Below are 14,753 nucleotides of genomic sequence, written 5' to 3'. Positions count from 1 at the left end.
CACGTACCAAAAGCTTTCCCTTCATGCAGAAGCTGGGCTAATAAAACTTTATAAGCAGGGCAGAATGAGGAGTGGAAACAATGAGGTTTGTGAACAGAAACAGAGGTTTTAAAAGCATGAGGCTTCTCTGTGATTTATATCATACTAATTGGATGAACAGACTGATAGCACTAGGCGAAAGTAAAAAAATAAGAGGGTAGAAGTCAATACTGCACCTGAGCATTCAAAAATGCATTCAAAACAGTACAACACAACAAGAAGTTTTTTATACATTTTATAGAACACAGAAAACTAAAAGACTTTCTTGACTGTTGTCATTGCTTATCTCATTGCACAATCCAATGATGTGCTGTTTTCAGTTGATGATCATGTTTCATCATTTAATTTTCTATATTATTCAAAAAAATAAAAATTTTTGATTGCTGTAGGTACCTCAATTGGGATACAGAAGAGTTTAATTAAATGTTCATGGTGTATTATTTTGGTTGCATTCGTGAGTTATTAAATATAAGGTAACACTCTTTATTTTAAGGACCAATTCTGACTGTTAACTAGTTGCTTACTAGCATGCATATTAGGGATGTTTATTAGCATCTACAAAACCACATAGTGATGCCTTATTTTGCATGACCATATTTTAGATCCCTTAATCCTACCCCATACTACTTTATAGCTATTAAAGGGATAGTTCACCTAAAAATGAAAATTCTGTCATTAATTACTCACCCTCATGTCATTTTCAAAACCATAAGACCTTTTGTTCATCTTCAGAACACAAATTAAGATATTTTTGATGGAATCTGAGAGCTGTCTCAGATTTGTTTGGTTAACTTTGGATACAGTGCACAAAATTAAGATTCGAGAGATGATTCAAGTCAGTGCTCAATAAATGATGATAAGTTTAGAAATGTTGTGCATCCACTTATTATTAGTGTGACATTTTAGCATGCAAATGAAGGGGAAAACTTCAAGATATCGGCAGCACATATCGGCCATCGGCTGACCCTGACCTCTAAACATCGGCATTGGCATCGGCTATAGAAAAAACCCATATCGGTCGATCGATCTCTACTACATGCATCACTGAACTTGCGACATAAACACAACAGAACTATTAGATTTAAATCAGTACAGCTAGCGAAGGGTCGAACGCAACTGTTTTGAATGAGCGCACCTTTTTTTAACAACCAAAAAGTTTTGTTGTCTGTTGTGAAAGTACAGATATTCCTCTCGTTGATAGCAGAGGAGCGGATCCAGCGAGAGCTTGATGGTGCGACACAGAATGAAAAATTTTTCAGGAGTTGTGGCAGTAGAGGCGGCGCAACTATAACGACACGTGAATAATCCCGCCCACTCTAAAGCTGTACTGAACTGCAGTGGAAACGCAAACCTATCCGAGCCCTTAAGACCTTTGTTCATCTTCAGAACACAAATTAAGATATTTTTGATGTATTCCGAGAGCTCTCTGACCCTCCATAGACAGCAATGTAATTAACACGATCAACGTCAAGAAATGTAGACATCGGTAAAAGAGCTATATGAGAATACTTTTTTGTGTGCAAAAGAAAAAAAACAACAATAACTTTATTCAACAATTTGTCTACTCCCTAGCACCATTTTGGAGAATATCCACTGAATGTAAACAGCGTATGCTGCTCTGAGTCAGCTGCGCCACAGATACGTTTTCTACATTGTTTGTGCTTTGATCAACGTATCCGTGTGACACAGCTGACACAGAACAGCTTACGCTATTTACGTTCAGCGGATATTCTCCAAAATTGTGCTTGACGTGGAGGAGACGAATTGTTGAATAAAGTTGTTATTTTTGTTTTCTTTGCGTAAAAAAGTATTCTTGTAGCTTCGTAAAATTACGGTTGAACCCTTGATGTCACATGGATTATTTTACCGATGCCTACATTTCTGGGATGTTGATCGTGTTAACTACATTGCTGTCTATGGGACGGTCAGAGAGCTCTCGGAATACAAAAAAAATATATCTTAATTTGTGTTCCGAAGATGAACATAGGTCTTACAGGTTTAGAACGACAAGAGGGTGAGTAATTAATGACAGAATTTTCATTTTTGGGTGAACTATCCCTTTAAGAATGACAGAATTTTCATTTTTGGGTGAACTATCCCTTTAAGAATTTTGGGAACATTCTATAATCATTGTGGTTCATTGGGAGTCATATGGCATATAATACTATAATACTTTTATTTATTTATTTTTTGTCACAAATTTCCCTTCAGTGTTACAGGGAAGAAAGAAGGTCATACAGATTTGGTATGACATGAGGGCAAGTAAACAATGACACCATTTTCATTTTTATGTGAACTAATACTTCAAGAAAGCAAAGAGGGTCAATTTTGGTTTCATGTTAAATTTAACCCAAATACCACACAAAGTTTCTGAAGATTTTTACCCTTGGAACCTTAAAACCGTTATTCCTCTTCAACAAGATTTCACTTTTCCATCACTGTCTCTTGTTACCTCTCTACCCATCCTCTCAATTATTCTATCCATTCCTTCTCTTTCAGTCTCTGCATGAGATGACATCACTGCAGCTGCATGTTTGAGGCTGTGATGTGAATTCTAAATAGCGTGAGTCCTCACTAGCGTAGCACATTATGCAATTATTCTTAAGGGGAGTGTTCACACCAGGAACAATAAAGATAACTACATTAGCATCCACACTAACGTACGATAACATTCTGTTTGTTTTAAGCATGTGCTGCAGTTTCGTCATCTGCCGCTTTAAATACTCAAGCTCTTTAAAGCAGGATGGATTCTGATCGGCCGTCAATGTTTTTTTTCATTCATCAGCTGGAACAAAATCGTTCTGCACCTGATTCCAATGTTATCATTCTTCTGTGGCATTACCATTATAGCTGTGATGTGGATTCTGTTTTCTTTTAAATTGAGAATGATTTTATAACTATATCTTTATTGCTATTGTTAGTTATTGTCCTTTGTTTGAACAGGCCTTTATATTTAACCACAATATAGATTTAAACATTAAAGATCTAAACCTAATCGGTTAGTTTTTAATCCAATTATGAAGCAAAAGACAATATTTCCTTAAAGTTTCCAAAACATTGATAATCTGTCCCTGTTACTGTCAAAGAAACACAATTAAAATGTGATTTATAACCTGAACTGTGTGTATTTGATAATAACAGTACTCAAATATCTAAAATTCATTATGTGTTTGTTAGTCTCAATGTATCCATCAGACCACTATTCTTTGTGCTCTCCCATTCAAATGTGTAAAGATAGCGCCCCCTACTGGGTATACATAGTAAAATGGATTTCTAAGGCAACTATGATGTCAAAGAATCTATTATGAAAGTGGGGTGCTTTCATGGAGGAAAGTCAATTGAAGCCTACAAGAAAATTACTTTTCACTTTTTAAAACCACCACCTGAGAATCACTAACAATGAAAAGCAATACAGAATGGCTAAAAGGGTCTCGCTCCTAAAGAAAAGGTAAAAACAGGAGGCCCTTCATCACATGAGATTAAAAAAGACTTAGATTTTAATTTCTGTCAAGCAGTAATGCAGGCCTCAGGGGCAGACCTTTAACTTTCACACAAAGAACGGCAGCTCATGAAGGGTTAATTAAATTAAATGTGAATTAAATTATAGCTTGTCAACTTGGCTTAGGTGCGTGTGTGGAAGTACAAATTGGAACAATGGGGAATAGGGAAGGCAATGCTTAGTATTGCTGTTGCTGGTTTCTTTGTATACAGGACAGACCATGACTGAAAAGCACCCAACATTTTTGACAGTTCCCCTTTTAAAACAGCTTGACCGAATAAATGGAAACACACAGTTCAACACAATATCATGAGGTACATGCAAACAAACTTCTCCCTGTACTACTACTACATACAATGACAGGAACAACATTTCAATGATTTTCAATATAAATAATTATAAACATAAAATGTAGTTGCATACACATCTTGCCATTTAAAAGTTCACACAGTAAGTTTGTTTATGTTTAGCTGGTTCCTATTCATCCTACCAATAACAACTGTTATGTGTCTGTATATAACATATAAACTGTTTGTTTTGTTTAGATGTGCTTTCGTGTTTATTTTTTATTGAAACTGTGGGGGAAAAAAAGATGAACAACAGTTTGTAAATAAAGCTTTGAAGAGTCTTGAAAATTTTCAAGTGATGCTGTATATTCACGAACAGTAACAATGCTCTTCAGAACAGGACAGAGATAATGGAAAGAAGAGAACAAAGAAAAAAAAACATGGTAATAACATTACAGATATTATTCGCAGTAGATAAGAAAAAGAATAATAGATAAGCCCAAAAGAAAAAGGTAAATTTCTTATTATTAAGTGAAGTTACATTTTAAATAAGAATTCTACAAACACTGGTCATTTTTAAGATAAATTTTAAAGAATTTGTTAACTTAAAAAAAATAATAACATTCCTAATACAAAGAACATAATTTGTATTACTTTAATGTTTATGCTTTTCAAAGCACCTTGCACACTGACGCACTTAACGTCATGACAAGCCTGGTCACGTGATGTCAACATTGCAGCGAGGAGTCACTCCATAAAAAAATAAAACAGTTTTCATCTTCTGTGGGTGTACACAATTTTAAATTAGATTTTTCCAAAAAGTGTCATTCATTTAACTGTATACCTTTTTAGAAAAACATACTGGGTGCACCTTTAAGGCTTGGCATGTTATTATGAACAATCCTTAGTTAAACCAGTATCTGTACCAGTGTGTTTGTGGTTTGTTCACTAAAACTAGACATATTATTTCACAAGCGTTAAACCACAAATTGCAGGACAGCCTGCAAAAAAGCCATTAGCTCAATAAAGTACAACAGCCCTGTTAAACACTTTTCTCCTGGAAACAGGATTCAACTCAAAAGCATCACCCCTGAGCCTGAACCATACACACTGTCTACCAGCAGAGATTAAGTACCATCACGAAACACACGAGATAATCAAGTAAATCTTAAGAACATAAATCAAGAATTGTATTTATGCTATGTATAGTGCATAAAACGCCCAAAGGCGAATCATGTCACCTCACAACCGCAGACAGACGCCAGTGACACGGCGTCCAATCCTCCATCAACCCTGATGCATCCCCGCTAGCTAGCTCTACAGCCTGAGCTGCATTAGCATTAGGCCTACGTGACTCATTATATGGGTCCTGTTGTGTTTTAATTAATCAGTACATCATCACATCTCATCTCAGCGTGTTTGTTTCCGCTTACCTCCCCCGCGTTGGTGGCGGTGCTGGAAGTGGACGCCGCGCTGGGAGTGGGCGAGCGCTGCAGGGTTACCAGAGCCATGGATGGGAATCTCCCGGTAGCACAACGGCCAGTCTATCTGTCACAAGCTAAACCGAGTAGCGGGATTTTCCCCTAGCAGCAGCGCCAGATATACGGGGATTGCGCTGTGACTCCACGCGCTCGCAGGGGACCGCTGTTTAAAAGGCGATGACTGAGCCGCTGTTCGGCATTTTTTGTATCGCTGATTCCGTTTTGACATGAGCTGGATGATGTTTTGGTGCTTCTCACTCACTCTCTCACTCTCACCCACTGCCGCATGTGGCTGAAACTCCTGCTCCTGCCTTCAGCTCATACAGCCTATAGTGCCGTTTCTGTTGTGAACGAATCGGTGTTCTGTTGTGAATGAATCTTTTAAGTGAACGATTCACTTCCATATTTTTCGGTCACCGAGTCCCTTCCTTTCAAAGCGCGTGACTGCTTTTCTGCCTTCAAAGACTGACTAGTATGGACCATAGCATTCGAGTAGCCTATGGGCTGTGTAGGAGCATATTATTATTGGTTTAACTTAATGTACAAACACACCATTCACTGAACGAGTCAGTGTTTTTGAATCTGAACGAGGCATTTCGTTGGACATTTGAATAAACTGGGAGAGTCTACTAGTACCTCTTGTATGTGGAAAAGTAAGGATGTTATTTAGGCTACTACAATTGTTGTTTTTATAACTTGATAAAAGCCATGCCATGTTATTTGATAAAATGAATGGATCTCCAACTGTGGAAAAAAAGTCTGGAGTGTTTCTGGAGTATTTTTCGACTTGGCCGATCCAATAACTTTAATGATTCAATGCCGCAAAAAAAAAAAAAAAAAAAGGCACTCCAACTGTCGCCCACCTACTGTCGTAACGATATGACATGTCTGTCGGGTCACTCAATCAGAACTAATGACACTCTAAATCCACACTATCTCGAATAGCGCTCCGGAGCAGTATTCGAAGCTTAGTGTACTCTATCTCATCATGCATCACATTGTGGAATAAATCATGATACTTTTTGCCGAGGATTCTCGCGACAACCTGTGGTCTTCATACTCACTTGCAAATAAAGGGAATACATCATATAAGTGGTCAAGTGCAAAGACCGCAGTTTTATTATTGTTCTAAGTGTTTCTGGAGTATTTTTCGACTTGGCCGATCCAATAACTTTAATGATTCAATGCCGCAAAAAAAATTTAATTGAGGTTGATAAAGAAGAGTGTACGCTGCCTGCGTTCAGCTCATATTCTCCAAAATGTCGCTACGGTGATGCGGAGAGACACAGAGGAGACAAATTGTTGAATAAAGTTTTCTTCGCATACAAAAAGTATTCTCGTCACTTCATAAAATTCAGACTGAAACACTGATGGCAGATGGACTATTCTGACGATGTCTTTCATACTTTTCTGGACCTTGACAGTGCAATTTACTTGGCAGTCAATGGGACAGCTTCCCGGTTTTCATCCAAAATATCTTAAATTGTGTTCCGAAGACTAATAAAGCTTTTACGGGTTTGGAACGACATGGGGGTAAGTGATTAATGACAACATTTTCATTTTGGGGTGGAGTAACCCTTTAATGGATAAAGTCAATCGGGATTTGAGTTTAGACATAACAGTTTCATCTCTGATTCTGTGCTGTATGTAAACAGGTAGACACTCCCTGGATAAAACACTGGATCTCCACACATAATTTCTCATCTAGAAGTAATTCAGCATACATCATACCTGGGTGAGTTTATTTTTCATCACAGTCCACTTTATATTTGTAAGAAAAGAAAGAAAAAGGGATAGAGATATAAATTTAGAGATATAGTGAAACAAGCTGTGTTGGTTCCCATTTAAAGTTGTGTTTATTATAAAATGGAAAATGTAGTCTTGTCCCAGGACTGATGCACATGACCTCAGTTTGTTTCTACAGGAGTCGTTTAGTCACTGTGGGTGGAGTTTTCCAAGTAGGAAACTGGAATCTGCAGAACAGTTCTGTGGACCATAAAAACATCTGGGAAGCTGCCTGCAAGCTTGTGCCCAGTGTACAGGTAGGAGATCGCATGTTGCCAAAATCTGTTAGTTAAGGAGTGATTTTCCAAATTCCCCCAGTTTTGCACCGTTTTCATTCTCTTAAGCATGCGCAGCTAGTAGAGAACTGGAGTGGTCTCAGACCCGAACGCAGCAAAGTTAGACTGGAGAGAGACCAAACGATCTGGACCAACCTTTGAGGTGAGCTCATAGTAAAGAGAGCAGTATTTAATCTCCGTAACTTTGCCTTATTTCACACACCATATTGTTTTTTTTCACCTCAGGTCATTCGTAATTATGGATATGGAGGTTTTGGACTGACCATCCATCGTGGATGTGCTGACGAAGCTGCTCATCTCTTTAATCAGATTCTTGAGCAGAAAGGCCTGCTAGCACACTCTAAATCACGTCTCTAAAAGATTATCTGGACAATGTTAGCCATAAATTCATCAGGCATCAGCAATATTCTCCTTAAACCCATAACCATATCATACTGATTCCAAAAGGAACTCATGGATTTCATGAGTTTAGGAATGTATTCTAAACTACTGGAATGTAAATGTTCATATATTAATTTTTATTACTCTTTTATAGAGTTTTGAAATAAAAGATAACACATAACAGAACTGATTTTTCAGAATGTTGCTCAAATGTACAATAAAGAATCAAATGCTGACATGTTTTATTTATGCTTTTATCTAATGCTTTTTTAAATTAAGCTTTATTGTTATCATACATATGTACATCACATGTAGTGGCAAGGGATCCCATCCCCACTCTTTGACTGTCTGAACACAATATTCAAAGCAGTGGTGTTCTGAAATGAGGAGACAAAGTCCTCTTTTTTTTAATTTTTTTTTTATTTATCATATGTAAATTCATGTCCCTGTCACATTTTCTTGGTTAAATAAACATTATGTACACTATCAGAAAAAGAAGAAGAAAAAACTCAACTTTTCCTGTTTTATAGTAAATTAAATGTCCGTGTGACATTGGGTACTAAAAATCCATTTATTTTGCTTATTTATCCACCCCCTCATTGTGTGTGTGTGTGTGTGTGTGTGTGTGTGTGTGTGTGTGTGTGTGTGTGTGTGTGTGTTGTTACTTAACCATATTTTGGGGACAAATTTGTACCCAAAAGTGAGCTTAAACCTGACAAAAAAGGGGAATTATTTCTCAAATTGGGGACGTCATCACTTGTAAAACTGGTAAAGTAAAAATGTAAAATTGTAAAAATGCACAAAGTTTCCTGTAAGGGGTAGATTTAGGTGTAGGGCTGGTGTAGGGTGATAGAATATACAGTTACATGTACACTATAAAAACCATTACGCCTATGGAATGTATTAATTTTGTGGATTGTGTAAATTTGTGTTTGTGTGTGTGTGTTTGTTTGTGTGTTTGTATTGGTCTAGATGATTAAATATGAATTGTTGAATCACTTGGAGTTGTAAATCTGTGCAGTAGCCTACGTCGTGATGACTTGCAGATTTTAAGAAGGTGAGTGAGAGACCTTTGCTGTGATTAATATTTTTATTTGTTTAGTAATGACTAATATACTAAACAAATATACAGCAGAGAAGTTATATGGACATTTATTGCTTAAATATGAATTTAAGCACATTAATAATATTTGCTGTAGATCGGATTTAATTACAGCTGTTTTAGTAAACAAAACACTTTCAAAATATATGCAAAGATGTATTGTTTCAGCATTGCAAGGTTTTTATTCCCATTATCCAGCTCCAAAGAAATCTGCACAACCTGTGAATCAACTGAAACTTTTAATCAATTTAAACGTGCACTCGAGACCAATAAATAAATACAAATACATAAATAAATACATTTGCAGTATTATAAATAAATAATCTATATGTACACAGACAAACACAAAATTGCAAGACAAGCAATAAGCTCTCTGAAGTCTGGACACATAGGAACAACTGCTCACGTTACAACTGCTGGAAAAAAAAGGATTATTGTAAAGTTTCTGCTGGCATCTATGTGAAAAGTGCCGTGTTTTGATAAAGTTTCACAAATACCCAGAATTTACCTTTAAGTTAATGCATCCCAGAAAGTAACACAGATTGTAAAACGATTTGTTGCCACCTACATGGAGTAACGATGTAACACAAGTGTATGAACGAATCTTTTTGGTGAACAAATTAAAAAGATTCGAATCACTAAGATGAATCAAAACGCCATCCACTACGGCTGAATTTGGAATAGCATACTAGCAAACTAAACTTACTATTTCTACCATGTAAAAATAGTAAGCCTAGCATTCGGCATCCAGCCCATATACTGAGCATTCTCGGAAGGCCAACAACTCACGAATAGCGCCTCCTTAACGTCACAGCTGACGTTACGTAATGTGGCAAAAAGTTAATTTTTAAGTTTTGCGCCCTATCTGCTCTTGCTGGAGAGAAGATAAAGACGTGTTTAGGACAACGTCGATCTCTTTTTGAAGGTAACAAGACAAAAAAGTTCGGTGAGTGAAATTATAAAATGACCTGTATACCCTGAATGGAAAGGAATGCAATTCTGCCAAATGCATAAATGTAAAATATGGATTAATTCCAGCTTGGCATTACATGCAATGCATTACCTATTAAGCTTTATCCTGAATATTTAAAAGCTCACAAAAATTCAACTAATAACAATAACTCGAGCTCTTTAAACTCATTATGCATGTTAACTTTGTAATTGTGTCCATATGGGATTTTTAATGAACATAAGACAAATAAATTTTGCATTTCCCATGACAATGCAAACATATGGCATCATTATGTATTCACTGGTGGATGATTCAAAATACACGTTTGTATTGAATTTCTTCTCCAATCAGTTTGCAACATGACAATATTTAATAAAAACCCTGCATTCATATTTACTCTTGCATTTAGTTACCAGACATGAGGGTGTGCATCATTGGAGCGGGGGTCATCGGCCTCTCCACTGCTCAGAGCATCTACCAGCACTTCCACGACAGGATCGCCCCTCTCACCATAGAGGTGTATGCCGATGTCTTCACTCCACTCACCACCAGCAATGGGGCAGCTGGACTCTGGCAGCCGTATCTCTATGACAAGGGGAATGTGCAAGAAACGTGAGCTTTCTTTTGTGTGGAAGCATCTGAATCTAATAGTGTCAGTGAATCAGTTGAAGCACATCCTTATGTTTCTCAGTTATCCTGAAGAATCCGTGATGCTCAATATTCTATAGCAGCAAGTAAAATGTTTTATTTCCTTTTTCTCAGTAAATGGAACAAAGAGACGTTTCAGTATCTACTAAGTTGCCTTAGCTCTCCAGATTCTGTGAGAATGGGAATCTTCCTCCAGTCTGGCTATAATCTGTGCACTGAACCCCTGCCGGTGAGAACATTAGCTTTCCATTGCATATAATGTTATCATCTACAGGATGGTGTATAATAAACTACTGTAGTATATAGTCAGGTAAACAATTTCACAATTTGGTCTCTGCCTGTGGGCCCTTATCTATAAAATGAAACATTCTTCTAGACTGAATTATGTTCTTACACTCCACAAGTCCAGTGCAGGGCATGTTTGTTTGTGAGTGCAAATCAGAGCATAAAATTTTTTGTATGTATGGATGAAAAAAAGAAGTGGTGGTAATAATAAGAAGTGATGATCATCTTTTTTATGCTGAAGAAGTTCTTTTTTGTGTGATTTGTTAAAACCAGTATAAAATTAGAGTGACAATAACTCAACCATCTCACTGATCCAAGAGAGAGAGCTGTGAAAATGACTGCAATTTCTCTGCTCTCTTCAAACAGGACCCCTCATTTAAAGACACTGTGTTGGGCTTTCGCAAGCTGACTCAACGTGAACTAGACATGTTCCCAGGATACAGGTACTTATCACCTGCATCTCATCAGAAGCTATTTCTGTAATTTGATGCTGAAGACTTATTTTCAGAATCAATTTTGTTGTTTTATCCTTTGATAGTTGTAGTAATTAGTTTGGTTTTGAATCAAATTGAATGAATTTAAATGGATTTGTAAATGCAGTATTGTGTCACTTTTGCTTTTCCCTCTATCTTTTCAGTTTTGGGTGGTTCAACACTGCTCTCATGGTTGAAGGAAAAACATACCTGCCCTGGCTTATGGACTGGTGCGAGATTCCTGTTATCTAATCAGTAACCAAAATTAGAATTGGAATGAAATAGAATAGTGGAGTTCAAAAGTGCACAATGAAATCTGAAATTCAAAATGTAATTTCAGCTTGGAAGCGTTTTAACTTAAAATGAATAAGTAATATTTCAGATTTCTAGGCTTATGTATATGTGTCTACACATCTTATAGTTCTATAGATGTGTGTGTCCAATTTTTACCTGCATGTTCTTATTCTTCTGTTTTACTGTATATGCATCAGAATAACTATTGTGCATTTATATAGTTATGTGAAATCTGTTGTGAATGTGTTACTCATTTACAGTATGAATCTTTTCTGGTCTAACAATGATTAACAGTATCTGAGACCTTGGTCACTTTTCTGTCTTTTCTGCAGGCTAAGACAAAGAAAGGTCAAGTTTTATCAGAGGAAGATTGGTTCATTTAAAGAGGTTTGAGCAATTCTTTTTTCCTTTTCATTTATGTTTTGAAATTAAAAGTTCAGCATCTTAAAATTTAAATATTTTTAGAAAGAAATCATTCAGTGATGATCATTCAAATAATCTAAACCACATTAAATTGATCACATTAAACTGAATACATTAAAGTTAAAAATGAAAAAAGACAGTATTTTAGTGTTTTTTGTGGGGTATTGTGTGACTGTGTGTGTGATTAGTAATGACTGCTGAAAATGCAGCTTTTCATCAGAGATAAATTGCATTTTAACATATTTAAATGTTAAAATATATTAAAACACTTATTTTGTAATATTACAATACTAATATTGTTATAATATTTTGCTTTTTTTGTATTTTAGATCAAATAAATGCAGCCTTTGTGAGCATAAGAGACTTGAACATTTAAAAAGTCTTAGCTTACCCAAGCGTTTGAACGGTAGTGTACATGTTAACTTTATTGTTAAAATAATTCAGAAAAGTGTAACATCTGGTTAACTAATGTTAGCTTTAAGCAGATTCAATCATTTAATTTAATGTTGAGATTCTGCTTGCCTCATCTATACTGTTCATTTTAATCATAAAATGTGTGTATTTGTAATGACCTCAAAAATGGACTCCAGCTGGCAGACATCGGTGCTGATGTTATCATCAACTGCTCTGGTGTCCGATCAGGAGACCTTCAGCCTGATCCTGAGCTCCAGCCAGGCAGAGGACAGATCATTAAGGTCAGGCTTAGTGGATAAAACTCGATCAGGCATAAACCTTTTTTGATCTCATGCTTTTTATATCAACAGGTAGACGCTCCCTGGTTAAAACACTGGATCCTTACACATGATTCCTCATCAGGAGTTTATAACTCACCGTACATCATTCCTGGGTAAGCCTCTTTATGATGACACTGTACTGTTTTTCCAGTAATTGAAATAAAGTTGAAATAAAATAAAAAATAAACAGTACATAAAAACATAAACTTAAATGTTAGAAATGGCATCTAGATGAAACAAAATAAGTTAAAGTGCAAAAATGACTAAAACTAAAAAATAAATTGAAGCTAAAATAAATATAAAATAAAATAAATAAATAAAATGACAAAGGCCCATAACATTGCTCAAACTTGAACTAAAATTAAAAAGAAAACTGAAAATATAAAGGCTAAATTAAAATATTTATAAATACTTTGATAGTATGTAATACTAATATGACACGTAATAACACAAGCATTGTTGTGTTCATAATGAGGTGCAAATAGTCTTGTCTTAGCAGTGATGTACATTACCTCTGGTAATTTTGTGTCTGCAGGAGTCGTTTAGTCACTGTGGGTGGAGTTTTCCAAATAGGAAACTGGAATCTGCAGAACAGTTCTGTTGACCATAAAGGAATCTGGGAAGCTGCCTGCAAGCTTGAGCCCAGTCTACAGGTAGTTTCAGCCATTTAGCCTTCTTAAATTAGTGTTTGTTTGAGTGGCATGAGTGGATTGGATCTCTTTTTTTTCTTTTTTCTTTAGCATGCGCGGATAGTAGAGGACTGGACTGGTCTCAGGCCTGCACGCAGCAAAGTTAGACTGGAGAGAGAGACCATACGATCTGGACCAACCTCATTTGAGGTGAGCTCATAGAATGATCATTGCATAGAAGATCTGATGCCATCTTTCAATAAAGAAAGACTGCTATTAATATCAACAGGCAAGATAATGTATGTTTAATACAGAGGACCTAAATGGACATGCTATTGTAAAAATATGAGATGTGTGGAAAAAAATATATTGCAGTGCTTTTGCCTTCACTTGCAAAACATTTACTTTCCCCCAGGAACCATTGCATTCACTTGCATAACTGGTGATACAATTATATGAAATATATGGGAGAAAAAACATTTTAAAAATTTGAATGCGAGTTTCTTGGGGGGAAAGAATACAAAAGTTAGTAGAAAAGTAATGTGATATAATTTTTAAACTATTTAGCTTTAATACATTTTTATTTAATTAATTATTTCAGTTTTAGTATAAGTAATTTTAGTACTTTAAGTTATTTTCAGGTAATTTCAGGTAAGTTTGTTAAGTTTAGAACTCCAAGAACCATTGAATTCACTTGCAAAACTTTAACATTTGCTCACAAAACTGGTATTGAAAATAATGAGATTGGAGGCAAAAAAATATATAAATGCTTTGCAAGTATTGATTCTGATACTGATACAAAATCATGAAAAAGACCACTTCTAGCATGATGCGGCGTGAGCAACAATGGATGCATCCACTGAAGACAAGGTGTAAAATCTTGCAAGTGAATGCTAAAGTTTTGTAAGCAAACAGGTTTCATAAGCAAATGCTAAAATTTCTTAAGTTAATGTAAACGTTTTGCAAGTTAATGCACAAGATTTCAAGCAAACGCTAAAGTTTTGGGTGGAACGCAAACATTTTGCAAGGATATGCAAACGTATTTCAGTATCATATTCGCGTCCATCTCATATTTTTTCCATCATCATGTCCCTTTAGGGCTCCGCAGATTCATGATTCTTTTTTCAAACACCATGTTGTTTTCTTTCACCTCAGGTCATTCATAACTACGGACATGGAGGTTTTGGACTGACCATCCATCGTGGATGTGCTGAGGAAGCTGCTCGTCTCTTTGGTCAGATCCTGGAGCAGAAAGGCCTGCTAGCACACTCTAAATCACGTCTCTAATAGATCTATGCCTCTGGATAATGTTATCTATCAAGTTTTATTCTCGCTAATCTAATAACCATGGTCATACAGATTCCAAGAGGTAATGAATCTCCAGAACTGAATACATTTGTCTTCATTTATCCGCACTAATATATAATAAAGATACATATACTCAC

At 36.0% G+C, this 14,753-nt stretch overlaps 2 protein-coding genes and 1 long non-coding RNA gene across 4 annotated transcripts in view; 2 read left to right on the top strand and 1 right to left on the bottom strand.

The window, feature by feature from the left end:
- LOC122134450 (protein phosphatase Slingshot homolog 1-like) overlaps positions 1-5,458 on the bottom strand; it is a 38,114-nt gene extending 32,656 nt beyond the window's left edge. Inside the window, exon 1 of the mRNA XM_042753873.1 lies at positions 5,259-5,458. Within this exon, the coding sequence (XP_042609807.1) occupies positions 5,259-5,336 (78 nt within the window). The 5' untranslated portion in view covers positions 5,337-5,458. The remainder of the gene's footprint in view (positions 1-5,258) is intronic.
- Positions 5,459-6,854: 1,396 nt separating this feature from the next.
- Positions 6,855-8,150, top strand: LOC109090367. The gene is made up of 4 exons (XR_002017914.2): positions 6,855-7,041; positions 7,231-7,348; positions 7,436-7,529; positions 7,613-8,150. It is a non-coding gene; the product is annotated as an uncharacterized LOC109090367 (long non-coding RNA).
- A 1,103-nt stretch (positions 8,151-9,253) lies between these two features.
- Positions 9,254-14,753, top strand: LOC109090353 (D-amino-acid oxidase). Of its 2 annotated transcripts, none has more exons than XM_042753865.1 (11): positions 9,254-9,795; positions 10,232-10,434; positions 10,585-10,699; positions 11,122-11,198; positions 11,393-11,458; positions 11,855-11,909; positions 12,536-12,640; positions 12,710-12,792; positions 13,215-13,332; positions 13,420-13,518; positions 14,464-14,753. In XM_042753865.1, exons 2-11 carry the CDS (start codon positions 10,241-10,243, stop codon positions 14,593-14,595), a joined length of 1,044 nt encoding a protein of 347 aa, XP_042609799.1. In that variant the 5' UTR covers positions 9,254-9,795; positions 10,232-10,240; the 3' UTR covers positions 14,596-14,753. The 2 variants fall into 2 exon arrangements, with proteins under 2 accessions (XP_042609799.1, XP_042609792.1); XM_042753858.1 differs by having other exon boundaries at positions 9,257-9,816.

This window comes from Cyprinus carpio, chromosome A5 (assembly GCF_018340385.1).
Source record: "Cyprinus carpio isolate SPL01 chromosome A5, ASM1834038v1, whole genome shotgun sequence".
Lineage (NCBI taxonomy): Eukaryota > Metazoa > Chordata > Actinopteri > Cypriniformes > Cyprinidae > Cyprinus > Cyprinus carpio.
The sequence above is the reverse complement of the archived record's forward strand: the minus strand, read 5'-3'. Positions and strand labels throughout refer to the sequence as shown.

What these genes read in the sequence shown, in the direction of transcription:
- LOC109090353 (XM_042753865.1), top strand. Translation starts at nt 10,241, where the DNA reads ATGAGGGTGTGCATCATTGGAGCGGGGGTCATCGGCCTCTCCACTGCT. An exon ending in GACATGTTCCCAGGATACAG is followed by an intron (nt 11,199 to 11,392) that starts GTACTTATCACC and finishes CTATCTTTTCAG; the next exon opens with TTTTGGGTGGTTCAACACTG. An exon ending in CTGGACCAACCTCATTTGAG is followed by an intron (nt 13,519 to 14,463) that starts GTGAGCTCATAG and finishes CTTTCACCTCAG; the next exon opens with GTCATTCATAACTACGGACA.